The following is a 19,062-nucleotide window of genomic DNA, read 5'->3' on the forward strand; positions in this document are numbered from 1 at the left end:
CCCACCTTGTCAAACAATAAAACCATGAAATATTACATCTCACAACCTTGCTTGAGCAAAAATAAACCTTTTTAATTGAGGAGGTAATTGGGAGGCACAAAGAGGTAGGAGAATAGGCTTTTCTTTGAAAGATGATTGTGAAAGTAATGTGGTCAGAGCAAAATAAATCTTTTGCTTTTTTCCAGCAAAGTATTACTTTTCATTAACTTCAATTTGCTCCTCTAGGCAATTGGAACAGAATACAAAAATGTTGCAAAAAATATTCTCCTAGGATGCTTATGGACCTGCAGATGTTACTAATATGTGAAGTCCTGGGTCTGCAGCACAGATGGAAAGTGATAAATGATTAAGATGTTGCAGGATATAAATAACAATACTACAATGTTGTGTGTAGAGATACCAGCAAAACAAGGAATGCTTATCTTCTGGCTTGATAAGCATCTTGTTTATGACTTATCACAAATTGCAACAGTTCTGGCTCCTGCCCAAAGCATAAGTCGGTGTATTTCGGTCAGGGCACCGGGTGCATCACCAGCCCTGACTATCCCTGCCTGGCCACCCCACTGGGGCTCTGCCCCCACCTGCCCCACTCCCAGCTGGGGTGGTGGGATGGCCTCTGGCTTCTAGGTCCTGCCCCAGCGGACCCCCATGGGATCCCCTGCTGCCACAGGCCCCCAGAGAGCCCTATGACATCTGCTCTGCAAGGAGAGCAACGAGGATGCTTCTATCACAGGCCAAGGATGGTTTGTCCTTTCTCCTGTACTTGGAAACAGCATTTGCCAGGAAGCCTTCCAGAAAAGATTAACCTGGTGGGAAATACCCATGATATCCAGTTTTAACCCAAATGATTAGAAATGTGGCAGTGCTGTGTGCAGCTGCTGGTGGGGTCCTGTGAAGAGAGAAGTGTCAGGTGAGCTTCCTGCACTTGCTGCTGCCCCGGGGTCGGTCCAGCTCCGGGTGAAGGTAAGTGCGTTGTTAATGAGCGTGGTGTCAGAAGACCTGAATGCAGACATCGCTGGTAAGACAAGAAATGCCGGGTTATTTTCAGAGAACCAGCCACTCACTGTTATTTATAATGTAGCCGCCAAAAGTGATTTAACCCTGGATGCCAAGTTTTGTTTTGCTTTGCTAGCAGCTGCTGGTGTTGTTCCAAACTTTTTCTCCTTGTTCTTAAGCCAAATAAACATCATCATTTGAGAAGGGAAAAAAGAGGTAGAGTCCACACCAAACAAACCCTCACATGTTTTTTTTTTTTTTTGTCCCAGCTTCTTGTGACTTGAGAGCTTTCCTAGAAGGGTCCTGCCCAGGCAGTCGCATTTTCCAATTCTGCCTGATAGGGCCAAGATGAAATTGTTCAGGCTTGGGTTTGGTATGCCTGATGAGAGTTTGGTGTGCTTTGACTTTTTGGTGCCAGCTTTCCCAGGCAACATGCGCCTTCTACATCTTCTGCACAAGCAAGGTGTTCCCTGAGGAGCCAAGCTGATTCCTCCCCATTTGTGCTTTGCGTTTCTGAGAGATTCTGGTGAAGTCAATGTTGTTTGGAGCAAGATAACTTCAATGTGAGTCATCATTACGATATGTGTAATGTAAAGTAACGTAAAGGACAATCTGCTCTAAAGTAGTCTTTATTCTTCAAATGCAGACACTTCCCTATCTCATAAACCCTGAAGTACTATATGCTAAACAAATAGCTTTCTCCTGAGTAGCCTACTTCTGATATACAATTACCATAATTATTGTAGGTATTATACGCTTCTGTCCACAGACTAAGAACTGCATCTCATCAAAATTATCCCATAAACTATATAAAGATGTGATACTCTTTAACAGCACTGAATGCAGATTGCCTTCAAAGAAAAGGTTTCTGAATACATTATCTACACTATAAAATTAAAAATAGCATCAAACTGAATAACAGCTTCCTCTCACCCACATTTCATATCTCCAACCAAGACAGTGAAAATGGGCAAAGAGATAAGACAGTTTAATCTCAGCATCCTAAAAAGTAAAATTTACAACCATGAAATACGAAGAGACTTTTTTCTAACATCCCTTGGAGCTCTTCCACACTCTCATATGTGCCCTGCAATCTCAAGAAGCCAGTGTGAACTCTGACCTTGCAGCATCAGGTCTTCCTTACAGCAACAAATAGGCCTGCATGTCTCTTTTTTCAGCTGTGGGCATCTTTAGCTAGAAAGTATATACACAGGTGAAAAGCATAGCTATGATAGGTGGGAAACGTGTGTTGCTCCTTTCATAGAATAGTAGTTCCTCTGAATGTTTACCGGGCAGACCTTTTTTAATTTATTTATTCATGAGGCTTTTACTGCATTAGAAATGAATAAACAAAATTAAAAATGAACTAGGCAACTGAAGCTGAAGGCGGTCTTTTTACCACACATCCCTGAATATTTCTGCTTATCCTCCTCCTCAATTTCTAAAGAGAAAACGGAGGGCACAAACTTAAAAGCTGTGTTAAATGAGAGTGGAGTTAAGCGTATGTCCAAATACACGTAGCCACAAAATGAAAGCAAACGGGGAAGACTTTTCACAGAGATTTAGGCTGAACATTCAAATTTTAGGATGATTTAGAAAACAGGTTGAAAATGTTGAAGAAATTGAGTGGTGCATGCTACATTGTCTGGTAGAGGAGAGTAAAAAGAAAGAAGGATGTGCAGATTTGCTTCCTCTGTTGGGAGTAGTTGGAATTTGGAGAAAAATAAAAGCCAGCTAGGACATGAAATGTTCGAGTAGGCTGAGAGATCTAATAAAAGATTTGAAAAAGTTTTGTGGTTTAACCCCAGCCAGCAACTAAGCACCATGCAGCCGCTTGCTCATTCTGCCCTGGTGGAACGGGGGGAGAGAATCGGAAGAGTAAAAGTGAGAAAACTCATGGGTTGAGACAAAGACAGTTTAACAGGTAGAGCAAAAGCCATGCACACAAGCAAAGCAAAACAGGGAATTCATTCACTGCTTCCCATGGGCAGGCAGGTGTTCAGCCAGCTCCAGGAGAGCAGGGCTCCATCACAGGTAACGGTTACTTGGGAAGACAAACGCCACCACTCCAAACACCCCCTCCTTCCTTCTTCTTCCCCCCAGCTTTATGTGCTGAGCATGGCATCGCATAGTATGTAATAGCCCTTTGGTCAGCTGGGATCCGGTGTCCTGACTGTGTCCCCTCCCGGCTCGTGCACCCTCAGCCTACTCGCCCGCGGGGAGGTGTGAGAAGCAGAAAAGGCCTTGACTGTGTGTAAGCACTGCTCAGCAACAATGAAAACATCCCTGTATTATCAACACTGTTTCCAGCACAAATCCAAAACACAGTCCCATCCTAGACACTATGAAGAAAATTAGATCTATCCCAGCGAAAACCAGCACAAAAAGTTTCTTGAGATTTGAACACAGGGCCAAGAAGACAAATTAAGTGTAGGTACCATTAAAAAATTATAAACACAATAGAAATTAAGATGTTTATATGCAGCACCAGCAAGTGTTCGTTGAATTTAAATAAAGACATGGAAATCAATAGCTGCCTGTTACTGTAGTGACAGTTAGCAGCTGTCAAATCAATTGAGATGGTTTGGGGTAATTTGCTGGGGACTTACGGTCTGCAGATAAAGAAAAAATGCAGCGATGATGAAAAAGAGTTTTTTCAGAAGCTGTTGCCAAGAAAAAGGAAAACAAAAACAAAAACAAGCATATGCTATTAAAACAAGCACATGCTATAGTTATCAAGAAAATGTCCTCTAAAATAAAAATAAAAGGCTATGTCATGAAATTAATATATTCTCATGCAACAGGCTTGTACAGATAATTTGAAAACCACGAGGACACTTCGTTTTAAACTCATCATCATGAATATGCATATATTCTCTAAAGAATACAACTAGCTGCTATTTAGAAATTTTCCCTTAAGTGAGTTCTCTTAATTTAGTGAAGGAAGTGTTGATTGCCTATGCACTTTATTTACAGTACGATGACACAGTACCTCAACCATGTGTTCTTCCTGTCCCTTCATCCATTCATTGCTAATCAAGTTACAAGTATCACCTTGTGAGTTACAATTAATAATTTATACACGCGATTTACACACGAAAGGATAAGTGGTTCCACGAGGATCCTGCTTTCCTACCCAACCCTAGTAATCATGCACACATAATCAGTTTTCCTAACGATCGCTCCATCCTCCACCTCTGAAAATCACCTCTCTTGAGTACCAGGTTGTCCCTCCCCAGGGCAGAGACACCCCGTTCTGCAGCGGGCCCACAGCTGTGCTGACTGGCCATCTGGTGCCACTGCTGGTTATTTCACCTGCCTGTCTCCCAGTGTGGGCATTTACGTAGGCCTACTTCTTCTAGTCAACTACTGACCTTCAAAAGCTTGAACAAAAGTATTTATCTTCAGGACTTTTTCAAATTTCAGTGGTTTTTTCCCCAGTTGCAGACTGAATAGTTTTTGGTATTTTGTTGGGGAGGGCAGACTGTGGAGGCAGTAGGCACAGTAAACACACTGGTTTTATTTCCTTAGACAACCCAGATAAAAGTCTTCTTTATTTAAGACTATGTGAGGTTCTTCTCTTTGGGTTTTGTTCACACTTTTGGCCTTCCTTTTTGACCATTTTCAGTTCAACCCCATGGCTACAGACAGTAAGCGAGATTTTTTAAAGAAACTAATGGGTTTAGGTGGATCCCTTTTCTTGATGTCCAATTAAAAGCATGTAAGAGGGTCTGGTATTTCAGAACATTGTTACTCCAATGTCTATAGAAAACCAGCATCTTACAACTACTTTTTGCTCAGCAAGAGCCAAAAGATTTATAACAGCATATAAGGAAGATGTGTAGGAGACCAAACATCCAAGTATGATGTTGGAAGCTCTGTGACTTAATGCATGAACCAAACACAAGTCATTAATCATAAGTGGACTGGAGATATAAATGAAGTATTGCCTAGGTAGAGAATGGGTGGCAAAAGGCAAATAGCTGATGGAAATGTGAGATAAAAAGCATATGAATATACTTACTGAGGGCCAGCATTCACAGTCAACGGATTCAACCCGCTGGATCAGCTGGACCTCAGCCATTTCGTCACCAGTGGTGGTGTTACGCTTGATGTTTGTTTTCCTGCCTTAAAGGCAATCTTTGTGGTAAGTCCAGTGTTAAGTCAAGTAGACCTGCATAGCTGGACAATGTGAGAAAGTCCAATTCTGGAGGAGCTGGGATTTGAAACACCCTATGCACCAGCCAGTTACAGCTAGTGGCGGAGGAGCCAGGCACCCCAGCTGATGATCAGGGTCTTGGCATCCCTGAAATGGCAGTGGGCCAGTGAGACAGTGCAGCCACTTCACCAGAAGGAAATCACAGAGAAAAAGCAATTAATGTGTCACCAAAACCACAGCAGCATACCGTCAGGGAAAGTGAGAGGAAAGAGAGTTATAACAATGATTCTAATAGATCTTGAAGTAATGAAATGCTTCCAGAAATGCTTTGCCTGGATAGAAAGTCAAAATGATAAAGTCTGTGTGCAAATTTTGTTATCAAGGCAATTCCTCATGAGGACTATAAATAAAAGAAGTACTTAAAAGAAACATATGTACTCCAATACTGTTCTCGGTTTTATTATAGTACAGAAGATGTCAGAAAGTGTAAACGCTTAGTGAGAACTATTTTTTAAAATGCTCTGAACTAGCCTCTCATTTTGTAGGTGTGGTGCTTTGTGTATCAAGTTTTTGAACAAATGCATCAAGCCATTTGCAAATAGTTGGAAGAGTGAAGTTTGTACGCTATATCCTCATGACATTTCTGAATATCAGATTCTTACTCTTTATGTCTTGCTTTAGGTAATAGCTATGTATTAAAAATAAATGCAGTATTAACTATTATTTTATATCATGTTTCCTTGACTGAACCATTGGGTTCAGACCAAACCATGAAAAGTGTGTAAACTGCACAGAAATAAATATGTTCAGTATGGAGTGTTTTTCTATGGCTGTTTACAGGATGCAGAGCATGGCTGACACCTCTTTATCTCCCATTCACATAATATGAATCCAGTCCGGGTTTCCTTCAGTCCATGCATCTGTTTGCTCACTTTGCTAGGTCCATAGTGCTTATACACTGGATAATCCAGGCAAAATGAATCCCTTTGAATTCACTCATGGACATCTCTGCAACTCAACTGATCTCAAACCCCAGATATATTTTGGGATCTTTTCTTTTAAACCCCTTTAAAACATGCGCCTTCCATTATTGTATTGAGTAACTACTCAGTGATGTGCTATTCTGTCACGTTATCTACATTTAGAAAAATAATCAAAATAATGAGTGCGAAAGTAGAACAATAGGCCTGAAGGTCCCCTAGTTGACACCTCTGAGTTCGTTTACACCCATGTATAGTGACAGCAAAGTGAATAAAAGCCAACCAGTCTAATGGCCGTGATTTTAAGGCATCCTTTCTATCGATCCATAAATGCATAAAGAAGGTGCAGGGAAGAAAATGAGATTGTTTCTGTTAAAGGTCACCACAAAATCCCACTAATCTTAAAGGTATTCCATTCTCCCATTCTTTATTTGCAGACTTCTTTTATTCTTTTACTGCAGACTTCAAAAATAGGTATTTATGGAAGCTGATAAAGTATCTCGTATATAGTGTTACATAAGCAGCAATAGACTGTAAATGGGAAAAGTAACATTCTAGGGTATTCAGCAAAAGTTACACTTTTGAGTCCATTAATTTGAGCTCTTTTTTTTTGAGCATTGGAAAGGTTCTTTAAAATGTGTTATTTGTTACATGTGGTTTGACTGCTAAACTGATGTTTGTAAAACCTCCACTGATTCTTTAGTCACGTGTAAAATATTCCCGTTTTGAAAGAACTGCTAGCCTTTTTTGTCTCCAACATTTATGACTTTTAATATGACTTTTTTTTTTCCTTCTTTTTATTTTACAAAATATCTAGAAGAGGATTATGTGGTGCAATGAAGGATACAAAAAACGGCCAGTAAATACAGAGCTGTATTCTTCGTTGCTAACTGTAGTCATTGGAGAAATCTCAGAAATGACTAGGTACTTGCAGGTTCCCCTCTGAGCGGTGCAGAGATGTGCTGTTTCACAGTACAGTCTGAGACCAAACTTTCAATCTCCATGAGTCACTTTTTCCTTTTGTAACTGAAATTTGCAGCGTAAGGCTTTACTGACCCACAGCTCCAGCCTGAAAGCCGAGATGGCAGGAGGGAGCAGGAATACCTGTCCCTCACCTGCACGGCAAGGACTGCCTTTCCATATGTAGGTGTTACCAGTTTTCTATGGTACCAGACTGGATTCCTGCAGATCATGGCTTTACACAGAGCTGTCCTTGAAAATCATGGGAAAATTCCAGCTAGCGGTGCTTTAGCTTCCGTATTTCCCACAAACAGAGTACTAAATCGTTCTCCATAGGGTACAGTGACTTCTAGTTAAATTCTTTGTTGTGTTTGTTGGTTTCAATCTAATTAAGTAGACCTATTTAGTTAATCTGTATTAAATCCTATATATCCAAGGTACCATCTCTCCCCTCACACTTACATAAGGCCCTGTCTGGCAAGTTCAGCCAGAGTGAGTCAGACTGACATTTCCGAATTAAATTAGAAGGCTGTGGATTTTAAGTGGAGAGTCTGAAGCTCAGAAACTGTGGACCTTTGACTTTGAAATGCACTTTTCTCTTTGGCCCAATGTAGCGTAAGCTTGTTGGCATGCAAGTCCCACTACAGATTTATCTATTTACTCAGGTTGTTTCTTAGGGGATGATTTCAGAGAAATCAGGGGACTTCAGGGCAAGAGAGTTTAATCAAAATTAATCGAGCTGGATAGAATCGGTGTGTGTAAGAGCGTGTTGTAAATAATGTGTAGCATTTTGGCCTAGAGGGCACCCTAAGTACATTTTTGCAGTTAATAAATAAATAAATACAGGAATGGCTTGAAACATTATCCAGGACCGAATATTCGTGCTGTTTAGCAAAGGAGACGTTCATCTGACTTCTCCTTCACTCTTTGGGAGTGTCTCCGTAGCCATCAGAGTGACAAAATTCGTCCTTGGGTGTCACAAGAGTGGGTGCCCAGGAAACCTCCATGCTTTGAGACACGTGCCCTTCCTGTAGTGAAAGAAAATCGGGTGCTTTTGGCTATCGCATGTCATTGCTTGGATGGCATGGGTTTGTGGCAAAGAACTCACGTGTGAGAAGAGTTTCCCTTGAGGAGAGGCCAGGCCCTTTCTCTTCCAGAGCACGCTCTCCCAGCCTCTCTCCTTAACAGTCGGCGTGAAGTTCTTCTGCTGAGACTTTTTTAATATGGTGTTATATAAAAGCTATCAGTTCCTTATTTTAAAATTAAAGAATTAAGCTTATTAACAGCTCTGCTAGCCAGAGATGGAAACTGCTGAACGCCTGGATAAATCTAGTCTGTTCATCACTTCATGGAGTCTATAATCCTTAGAGTGTCAAAAATTTACAAGACATCCCTGAATGCTGAATTTTGCATTGATTTGGATCTCACACTTATTTGAAGACATTTGAAATCATAACCAGGCAGACAGTTCCCTCCCGCCTAAATCTCCGAGGAGGCATTTTGGTTCTTTTAAAAGGATGTGAAATCTCCTAAGCCTGTAAAATATGCTCAGGATACCGTGACTTGAGACAGGGGATGAGAGGGTGTGTGATAACTAGCAATGGAAGCTTTCAAATTTCTGGGGATCCATGGAATCAAGGAGTGTGTATGCCTGTCAAGAAGTGAGCAGAGTAGCCCCATAAAATCACAAGTTTGTGTAGAAGCTATCGCTAGTTTCTAAGTATTGCAGAAGTGAGGCCTAAATTTCATGGGTTAATCCTATTTAATTTTAATGGATCTACTAGTACAAGGAACAGCTGAGCAATCAGACCTTTATGAAGCGCCATATATACTGACATCGATCCATTAATGTTCATTTCCTAGCAGCTGCAGCAAGTAAGTGTAAGTAATCAAAACTGTTAAAAATGCCGTTGCTTTGTTTCTTAATAGATAGGATGACTTAAGAGCTTAAATATAAGGAAGAGGGTGAAAACAGTGTAGCTGGCACATGTTTGAAATAAAAACCTAAGGGAAACATTTGCTTTGCTAAGGGAAAATGAGAAAATATATTGAATATACTAGGAAGATTAAAATCCCTGTTTTGACTGAACGAGCCTACTGGATGATGAGATGACTCTAAATCCTTGTTCATGAGCAAACGTTTCAGTATCTAACTACAGAGGGCTACCTATGCATGTTTTGCATAGGTATATAGTTGGTGGCTTTTGTAAATCATGAGGAAAGCATCTGAGCTACCTTTGTGTTTTGCTTGCATGCTGTTTATATATAGTAGGTGGCTTTTGTAAATCATGAGAGGAAAGCATCTGAGTGAGCAGAACAGAAAGGACTATTGACAATTTATAAAATAGCTGGTATATGTTTTAACTGACTTCAGAACACAGGAGCTTTCTACTTGTTTCCAAGGTAGAATAAAATTGTATAATTTTAGTGGCATTGATCCTTTTAGAAGAGCTTTAAGTCTCCCGAATAAATTAGCTGGAGAATCTGCACAACTAGATAGTCAATCTGACTTTTCTCTCTTGGTAGGAAGTAGAGGAGGGAGAAGATATGTTTGGGAAACCAGAAGTCAGGCCTCAGGTTTCCAAACTTCAGTCTTTGCTACTCCAAACCATCCCCCCGTTCAAACCGTTTTCTCCAATACCCTGGCCTGCATCATTACAGCTGACCAAAACTTTTCCAATAGAAGATTTGCTGTTGAAAGAGGTCATTTTGATGAAATAGAAACATTTAACAGGAGTATGCCTGTTGTAGCAAAAAAAAATAAAAAAAAAAAGTATCTTTTGTAGAAATACTGGAACATAACTTCCATTTTAAGCTGATGATTGATTTCATCTGAAGTAAAAATAATGATACACTGTGCTACACTGTATAAAATGTTTAAACAGAAAACAGAACAAAACACTTTTGATGCCATCAAAATAGAATATTTCAATCATCCTCCAAGTGATTTTTAAATTGTGTTTCATGGGAGACTGAAAATTGTTCACTTTTCCTCCATTTCAGGAAGGAAAAATATTCAATGTCAGGTAATTTCCCAAGGAAAGCAAACATTGCCTACAAGCCAGCTCCGGCCCCTGCCCTGCTCATGCCCTGATCCTCTGTTTGTCTGATGGCAGCTCATATCTCTGCAAAAATTGCAGTCCTGTGCAGTGCCCCAAGGATGGTTACCAGATGATAAAAGTACCATGTGTTAAGAAATTTGCAAAGGCGGTAAGACTGGGACATGGACTGTTTCTGAGGGGAGAAGCATTAGATCTGTGGGCCAGAGCAGGATCAGGATGTGTAGGAAACAAGGGCAGAAGGCAATGGGATGACTCCAGCCTTTTTGGGGGGACATGGACAGCAGAGGCACATGGTGCTACTTCCCCGTGGGGGAAGCCTTTGTTTCCCCCATGATCAATGGGGGAGATTGAAGCCCCTGCATTCCCAGTGCCCTCTTTCGCTAGCCTTTCCTAAAGCCTCCTGACATCCCAGGTTTCTTCTCATGAGCCCTAGACCTCTGCCAGTTCCCACCTACTCCCACCTGCTGCTGCAGGTATTGGAGAGGCAGCAGTTTGAGGCCGTGGCTGGACAGCAGGACGTGGTGACCAGTCTCAGCAAAACTCAGACCATCACAGGAGGGAGAACAGCTCTGTCGGACAGCCATGCATGAGCCTCAGCAGAAAGACCTGCTGTCTTTTTGAGTGCCAGGTTGGAGGGGATGAAGGCTACAGGGTGTTAAATGTTGGGGGGAACCGATGGGAGCATTTGCAAATGCTTCCCCTGCCAGAGTCAGCACACCAAACCTTTCACATAACCATCATAATCATTTGCTGGCATGTTGCAGGTTCATTGTGTCAAGGGCCGAGACTAGATTTTAATTATTAAAGTGTGGATGAAGGGGAATTTCTTCCCCCTTTATGTGCACATCTGGATGCCCCTCCAGGCCAGCTCCTGGCAGAGCTGCCCCGAGATGGGTCTGCAGTGCCCTGGGGGAGCTTCATGCCCAGAGACAGAGGACAGGCAGCCCCTCTGCCCCTGGCTTCCTCTTTGGGAAACGTGACTTGCAGGGAAAGTGGGCACCATCAAACCCCTCAGCTGGGTCTTCCGTGAACATTCCTCATGGATAAACACACAATGTAGGCAAATAACGAGCTGTGTGATGGTTAAAAAAGTGCAAATATTGACACAGGGAGAAGATACCCCCAAGGCAGCATTCACTGCAAACCCTTCTCCGAATGAGCAATAGTTAAATGTTTGTCCTTGCCTCTTTCTTTCAAAAGTAGGGCAAATATCTATAGAGTTCCCAGTGGGGAGATAATCTAACTTTAACTTTCATACAGTCAAGTAAAACACCGGAGACCTGTGTTAGGGATGCAAGCAGGTCGTCTGAATTATGATTATTCAATCTGGTATTATTTTAATCTGACATGCCTCTCACGTGCTTCATTTAGATTCATCTTGACCTGAAAACTGTAATCTCAATGCCTTTATCCTTACAGGTGATTTATCTTGTTGCAGTATCTTTTTTTTTTTTTTTTAATATAAATATTTTTTTAAATAGTGAAACCCTGCCCGTGAGGCAGACTGGCACATTTCACTATTTCGGGTCTCCCGAGCGTGGTCTGGGTCCCCTTCGAGCAGCAGTCTCTTGCTTTTGCTCTCGCTCTTGCTAATTTTGGCAAGAGGATAATGAATTAAGAGCGGCGGGAGGTGAGAGCAAACACCTCCCCTGCAGCCGCAGGGCGCTCCGGGTGATGCTTCCTTGCTCGCTTACAAGACAATAGCCGAAGAAATTAAGGAGGGGGAGAAAATGACTGATCCTTCTGTATGAGATAATGGATGAGCCCGGGATGACCTGTTTTTTTCCTTGCGGTGGAGCGGTGCTGAAGACAGAGGGCACCAGCGCCCAGCCCACAGCCCTCGCCCCGCCGCCAGCGCGCCAGCTCGGGGCGGCCGGAGAGCCGCCAATGCCGGCTCCCAGCAGGCAGGGAGCCACTGCCTCGCCCGGCCAGGTACGTCTCAGGGGTGACGCCCGCGACAGACGGCGGGTCTCTGCCATGGGGCGGCCGGTGGGGCAGGCGGGGCAGGCAGAAGGCACTCGGGAGACGGGCTCCGGGGCTGCCCGGGGGAGCCCACTTCAGGCGGCTGTGCTTGCGTGCATGTGTGGACACGCAGCCGAGACGGCGGCTCTCCTCGGAGCGTCGCCTTCCCCGTGACCATCTCCGGCCCTCCGCCCCGCTCGGCGGGCAGCCCCGCGGCGGCGGCACAGACACCGGCACCGGCACCGGTACCCCTGCCCACCGCCGGGGAGGGACGGGGGAGCGGCGGGCAGGCTGGGGCGGTGCGTTGGCGCGGCCGGTCTCCGTGCCTCGGGGTTGTGTGTGGGGCGGGTGTGTGTGTGTGGGGCGGGGGTGTGTGTGTGTGTGTGTGTGTGCGTGTGCGTGCGGCGAGACCGCGGCAGCGGCGCCGGGCGGAGGGCAGAAGTTTGAGGGAAGCGCCCAGCCGGTGCTCGCGGGGGACCGAGCCGGCGGTGGCGGGACCGGGGCAGCGGGACACTGGGCCACCGGGGTAACAGGACAGCGGGATAACGGGACAGCGGTACAGCGGTACAGCTGTGTACCGGGGCAAGGTGACAGCGGGGCGGCGGGCGGCCCGGCTGCCGGGCGCTGTCCCGGGTGCTGACGGCGCCGCCGTGCAACAGGGGACCCGGCCCGGCCCGGCCGCGCTGGCGGCTCCCCGGGCGGCGGCGGCGGCGACGGTGACAGCCGCACCGGTCACCCCTTTTCCACCGCGGCGTTTCAAAGCCTCCAAGCCCAGCCGCCGGGCTGGCCGCCTCTCCCCGCCCGAAGCCTGCAATGCGAGGCAGGCGTGCCGGTAAGGCACATCAGGACCGTGCCCGTGGTTGCCTTAGTAACTAGTATGTATGTCCCCCCGCTTGCATATGTGTGTGTCCCTGGCTGAATTACAGTTTTGCCCCCTACACACGGAAAAGTTAATCTAAACTGTCAAGCGGTCCCTTTCTTCCTCCTTTCGCTGACCTTTAAATGACATTTCCCGTCGCTGGCAGGGCGGATTGCACCCTCTCTCTTTTCACTCTTTCCTGTATTGGGAAAGGAAATTCTTGAGCTGACAAAGATGCCTTCACGTAGTGAGAATGCGAGAAGAGAAACACTTATCACGCCGCTTTCAGGGCTGGGGCCGCTGGGGCCAGACTAGGACGCTTCTCCGATGAGCTAACTACCTCGTGAAACTTTCAAAACTTCCCGGGGGCGGAGGGGAGGGTGTGTGCCGGCTGGGGGTGTGGGAAACAGCCGCCTTGGCTTGAAAAGAGGACACGAAAAGGATCGTATAAACTTAATATATGTGAGTATGCATGACCATATGTCAAGGCAAATAAATATGTGTTTTAATCCCTCTTGAAACTTCCTTTCGAGAGCCCTTACTGAAGCAAATTGACCTGGGCATTTGCGAAAGCAGTCATCTCCTCGAACTGTGCGGGGTTGCTTTATCGAGCTCTGGGTTGACATCAATTTCACGAGTAGCGTGGTTTATCTCCTATTTCTGTGCCATCAGGTTAAAAGTCACTAGGATGACGGCTGTCTGGGCACCTTCGAGAGCGATGCTGTAAGACTTCGCTGTGATGCTATTTGCAGCAACTTGGGCACTGGCGTGGGGAAGCGGATGCCATTTCCTACATGTCCTTAAACCATGTGCAGGCAAGAGGAGCCCTTGAAATTCGTAACCTGGGTCTGGATGACATCGTGCAACAAAATGATTGGCGTGCTGCTGGTCTTTTTTCCTGCTCTGCTCCTGGAGATGGACGTGCTGCCCAGGAGCGCCGGGCGCAAGGTGCTCCTCTCTGCAGCCTCCTCGCAGCGGTCGGTGGCTCGGACGGACGGGGATGTCATCATCGGGGCCCTCTTCTCTGTCCATCACCAGCCGCCGGCTGAGAAAGTGCCCGAGAGGAAGTGCGGGGAAATCCGGGAGCAATACGGCATCCAGAGAGTCGAAGCCATGTTTCACACTTTGGATAAAATTAACGCCGACCCGGTCCTGTTACCTAACATCACCCTGGGCAGCGAGATCCGAGACTCCTGCTGGCACTCCTCGGTGGCCCTGGAGCAGAGCATCGAGTTCATACGGGACTCCCTCATCTCCATCAGGGACGACAGGGACGGAGCCACCCGCTGCGTTTCCGACTCGCAGCCCCAGCCCCAGGCCAGAGTGAAAAAGCCCATCGCGGGGGTCATCGGCCCCGGCTCCAGCTCGGTTGCTATCCAAGTCCAAAATCTGCTCCAGCTCTTCGACATCCCCCAGATCGCTTACTCCGCCACCAGCATCGACCTGAGCGACAAAACGCTCTACAAATACTTCCTCAGGGTGGTCCCCTCCGACACGCTGCAAGCCAGGGCCATGCTCGACATCGTCAAGCGCTACAACTGGACCTACGTCTCCGCCGTCCACACGGAAGGTAGGTATGGGGCAGCCCTCTGCCTTCCCCGGGAGCCCCCGGCCGCCCCCCGGCCGGCCCCGGGGCGCTGCGCCCCTCCGCGAGGGCTCCGCAGGGACGCGCCGGTGCCGGGTTACTCGCCGGGACCCCGGGGGGAGCCGGCTTCTCCCCGAGAGACCGCCGCCAGCCGGGGAGACCGTAAGGGGAACGGGGAAAAGTGCTGGGGGGGGACATTCGGTTCCTCCCGGCGCGGAGATGCCCCCTCTCCCCCCCCGCCCCCGGCCCCGGGCGCCGCGGCGGCGGGCAGCGGGGAGGGGTTTCAGCAGCGCAGGAAAACCCGCAAGAAATCGGGCTTCTCGCCGGCGGTGCCGTCCCCCGTGCTCGTTCACACACAGCGTGTGGTTCGTGTATTTGTGAATAAAAACTTAACTGCTGCCGGCATCTAGCTCTGGAGCTGCTGGCGGCTCCGGCTGCGCCGTGGCGGGGTCCGGAGGTCGCCCGTGGGGCTGGCGAGCGGGGCTCGCTCACACGCCGCCGCGGCGGGAAGTTTGGCGTTTCTGCCCTGAGCAAAACGGAGTCAGGGCTCGGCAGGGACTCCAGGGTTAGCTGCTGGCTTTGCTGCGCGTCAACTCGTTTTCTGGGACTGCGAACAGAGAGGAAAGAAACTCTGAAAATCCCTCTGCTGTCCGGATAGTCCCTGCAAAGCCGCGTCCCGTGGGGAAGAAAGGCCAGTGGGTGGTTTGCCAGCAGGTCCGGGCAAGCCTGTTTTCATGCAGCTCGAGCAGTAGTAGAAAACGTTGCTCTGTACAACCTGTTCAAAATCCACAGGTTTTACTAATTTTGAATATCAGGAGGAGAATAGCAAAAGTAAGGGTGTTTTAAAAAGGAGACATCGGTTTATAGCCGGGCTAGGTGGACCAGCACAAATTACAGAAGTAACTGCAAATTGATAGAAAGCAAACTCTTGTGCTATATTATTGTGACTTTCCTGTAGTCCCGTTATGGTCCTCAAAATGGGATTTTTAAGTTCAAAATTGCAAACCTGACCACATTATTGCTATAGTTCTGCAGCCATTCTGTTTATCCGGCTGTATCTCTTGTATGGATTTGATTTATGATTCCCTCTGGTTACTGAGCTGACTCCACACCTTTTATTCTCATAGAGATGACTAAGTAAAAAGAGTTAAGAACATATATTATAATGAATAAATAAAAGAATCTCCAGGAAAAGTTGCATAGACAACATTCAAGGGTGAATTGGATTGAACTGGACACCTAAAACATGAAAGTGCTTCAATTTGGGGTGGTGTGGTGTGTGTGAAGTAAGAGCAGGAAGCAATGACCTGACATTTGCAGTTCATTTATGCCCTGTTCAGATGAGAAAACGAGCTGCTAGCAGGAGCTGGACATGAGCTATTAAGCTTCTCTGTTGCTGACAGATATGATTAGACCTTGTGACAGGCCAGGGTGAAAAATAAACATGAAAGGGGTAAATTCTTTCTTGATGTAAATCGCCATCTCTCCCTTCACTGCACTTCGGGGAGCTATTGCTAACTCACAGTGCCTGAGGAGCTGCCTCAAGGGAGCTGCTCCCTCACTCTCTCAGCTCTGTAAATGTAACTCTCCTTAACATTAGTGGGACCTACCTCTTTTGGAGAAGACAACAGATTATGAAAGTTATTTATTCATTCATTTTTAAAAGATCATTATAAGTAGTAATTTCAGTTATCGTTTGTGAGAAATTTTAATGAAGTACCTATTTTAATGAATACGCTACTGACTGATGAAAAATGCTTGTTGCAAGATTTTATAGACTCTGAAGCGATACTATTGAAAATAGTGGATCAGTTCTATCCCACAAGGCAACAGTCTCCTCTTAGGAAACGTCACAAGGAATTTGCACATTACGCAACTCGAGATTAATATTTGGGTTTTTTTAAAGTTTTTATAAATCTGTGTCTACCATACCATTATTGTTAGATTCAAGCTACAAATTCCACTGGAAATATGTAGCAAGCTTCAACTTCTGTGTTTCTTTCCAGAAAGACAGGTTATTAACCCCATCCCAGTTGCTGTTGGGTGGCCTCCAAAGACCTTTTTTTTTTTCCCTCCCTATTCAAAGTTAAATTCGTATTCATGAAAATTGGTGTTAATTGTTACGTTTCTGTTGTTTGAAATCCCATGCATTCATGTGAGAGATCTGCTTGCTGGTGTGTTAAAGGTGGTATCGTTCTTTGCAGACAACACAAAGCCACTCTGAATAATAGTCTGCGTGAACAGGAGCTGCTCCATCCGTGCTATGTTTGGAAATATGGGGATAAAGTGTAGTTAGAAACATTCCTCCTCCACACTTACTCATAGGTCTCTACGCTGTCTTTATGGTGGGCTGCAAAATGTGCTGGGAGGAATTCTAGGGTATCATGGGTTGGAGAATCACTTTAGCAGGGACTGTGAGAAATGGGCATGTTTCTAGGAAATGCACAGGTTGACACTGTGAAGAAGTTTATTGTTTCACTTTCCGAGTACCCCAGATCCTGTCTGGTCACCACTCGAGAGCAGAAAAACTGCTTCGTTTTTACCCGACCCCTCGTTCTCATGGGAATGGACGATCCTCAGCGCTCGTAACCACCCAGCCACAAGGGGATGCAATGAGACCACTGAGCTGAGTGACACCTGTGTCAGCTAGCCCTGCGCCTGGCTCTGCACGGGCCCAGGGACACAGAAATAGCCCAGACGTAATGTGCCCTTTCTCAGACAGTTTGAACCATCCAGCTCCTCTGTTTACCCTTCCTCTACTCCTAATCTCTAGCTGGAGTTATTTGAATGCCCAAAACAACACCAGTCTACGCAATTATACCTTTAATGAAAATCAGAAATAAATACCACACAACTGGTGCTCATCTTTCTTAACATGAAGCCTACACATGCCATGAGAATGAAGATAATAAAGTCACACCATCTGTAGCACGATGTCTTTAAGTAGTCCCCAATATCCTACATTGCATTTGACATGAAAGTGTATCCATGTGCTAATAAGATAATTAGTATTAATTAGTGGTGATGACATTTAACTATACACAGTCTCTGCACACTGGTACATGAAGTTGCATGGAGGTATGCCATACCTGTTTTGGCCTGGGGTTTTGTTTTTTTTTTTTTTGCACAGTTGTTTATTAAGATGTATAAACATTGCACTTGGGTAGAAACTTCTCAGTTAGTGAATAAAATCTGTTTTCAAAGGCCCACATAGCACATTGCTCCTTTTAGATTAAAATTGACACATAAAGCTCCACATTCAAGAACAAAGAAAGGCAAGCTACTATGTTTGGTTATTTTATTATGTATCTCAGTTGAGCATAGTTGCACATCATGAGAGCGCATTTTTTCCAGAGTGGGCAGCAGTCATTAAACGATGTGAGAAATCCGTGCATCTGCCGGCAGAAGGCTGTGTGACTGTATAGTAGCTGCAAGGCATTTTCAAGGCTATTATTTTTTTAAGGCTTCTTCAAAGGTAATTCAGTGTTGGAGTTCTTGGCGTGTGTACATCTCGGCTCTTAGGCTTGGAAGTCACTCTTATCTGGAAATGCACATAAGTGGATGTCTAACTGCAAGCCAAGGCTTCCTATGGAAATCAAAGGCATCAAAAGCACATGTGTTAAGTTGGGCACAATCCCAAGTGTGACAAGGAGAGGAAGAGCCACACTTGCTAACGGTTACATTCAAAGGGCTATACTTTGGTCTTCAGTGAGATAACCTCAGAGTCAGGTATTATTCTCAACTTACTAGGCGGCCGCTAGTTATTTGGTAAAACTGTGAAGAACCACAAGGGGACACTTCTTTCCTTGCCCAGAGAACAGACCCTGGGCTGCCCCCGGGACAAGGCAAGAAATGCTGAGCAGAGAGGGCAGGCACCACCTCTGCGCTGTTCTGATGCTGAAGGCACATAAGTTAACAGGGTTTTCTCCAGAAAATGCAGAGCGGTTGAGAGATTGCTGTAGGTTACACCAACTCCCCAAACCCACCAGACGCCTGCACCCTGGCTAGTGATCAGCACGGAGTCTCCACCAAATCCCTCCTCACCTTTAGCTGTTCCTCTTATACAAAAAGTAGGAGGGATGATGGTGTAAGAAGCCTTCCTATCACCTCATGGTCCAAGGAGATCGCTTCTGAATAAACAAATAGAAATACTTAGTGCCTGTGCCTGGGTTTTCATTTCAGTCGTTGCCTATGTGTTAACCTTATAAAACGTACGTGAGATTTTTGATCCTGTGAATGCTAAATCCGAGTATGCAGTCTGAATGTGCAGCATAGATCCATTTGAGTGCCATTTGTGATTTATGGACCGTTCTTACACTTTTGTAAAAATACCCCTTTATAAGAAAAAATTCCATTCCAACTGATTAACATGCAGGCTTTGTAGAAACACCTTTGGAAATGGAATAATGAATTTAATTGCACCAAATTTTAGTTCTTTATAGATTAATTTTACTGAGAGCACTGAGATGTTTCTGATCTTGATCGATTTTGTCAGATTT

The 19,062-nt window shown here is 45.5% G+C and overlaps 1 protein-coding gene across 2 annotated transcripts in view; it reads left to right on the forward strand.

Moving 5' to 3' along the window:
• Positions 1 to 13,785: 13,785 nt before the first annotated feature.
• The window catches only part of GRM1 (glutamate metabotropic receptor 1), a gene marked incomplete at both ends in the record, with an annotated part of 196,134 nt that continues 190,857 nt past the window's right edge, over positions 13,786 to 19,062 (forward strand). Inside the window, one exon of one of the 2 annotated variants that reach the window (XM_082480687.1) lies at positions 13,786 to 14,548. In XM_082480687.1, the coding sequence (XP_082336813.1) occupies positions 13,786 to 14,548 (763 nt within the window). The remainder of the gene's footprint in view (positions 14,549 to 19,062) is intronic. The other variant, XM_082480688.1, reaches the window with a different exon arrangement.

Source organism: Vanellus vanellus, assembly GCF_965231255.1.
Source record: "Vanellus vanellus genome assembly, chromosome: 3".
Taxonomy (NCBI): domain Eukaryota; kingdom Metazoa; phylum Chordata; class Aves; order Charadriiformes; family Charadriidae; genus Vanellus; species Vanellus vanellus.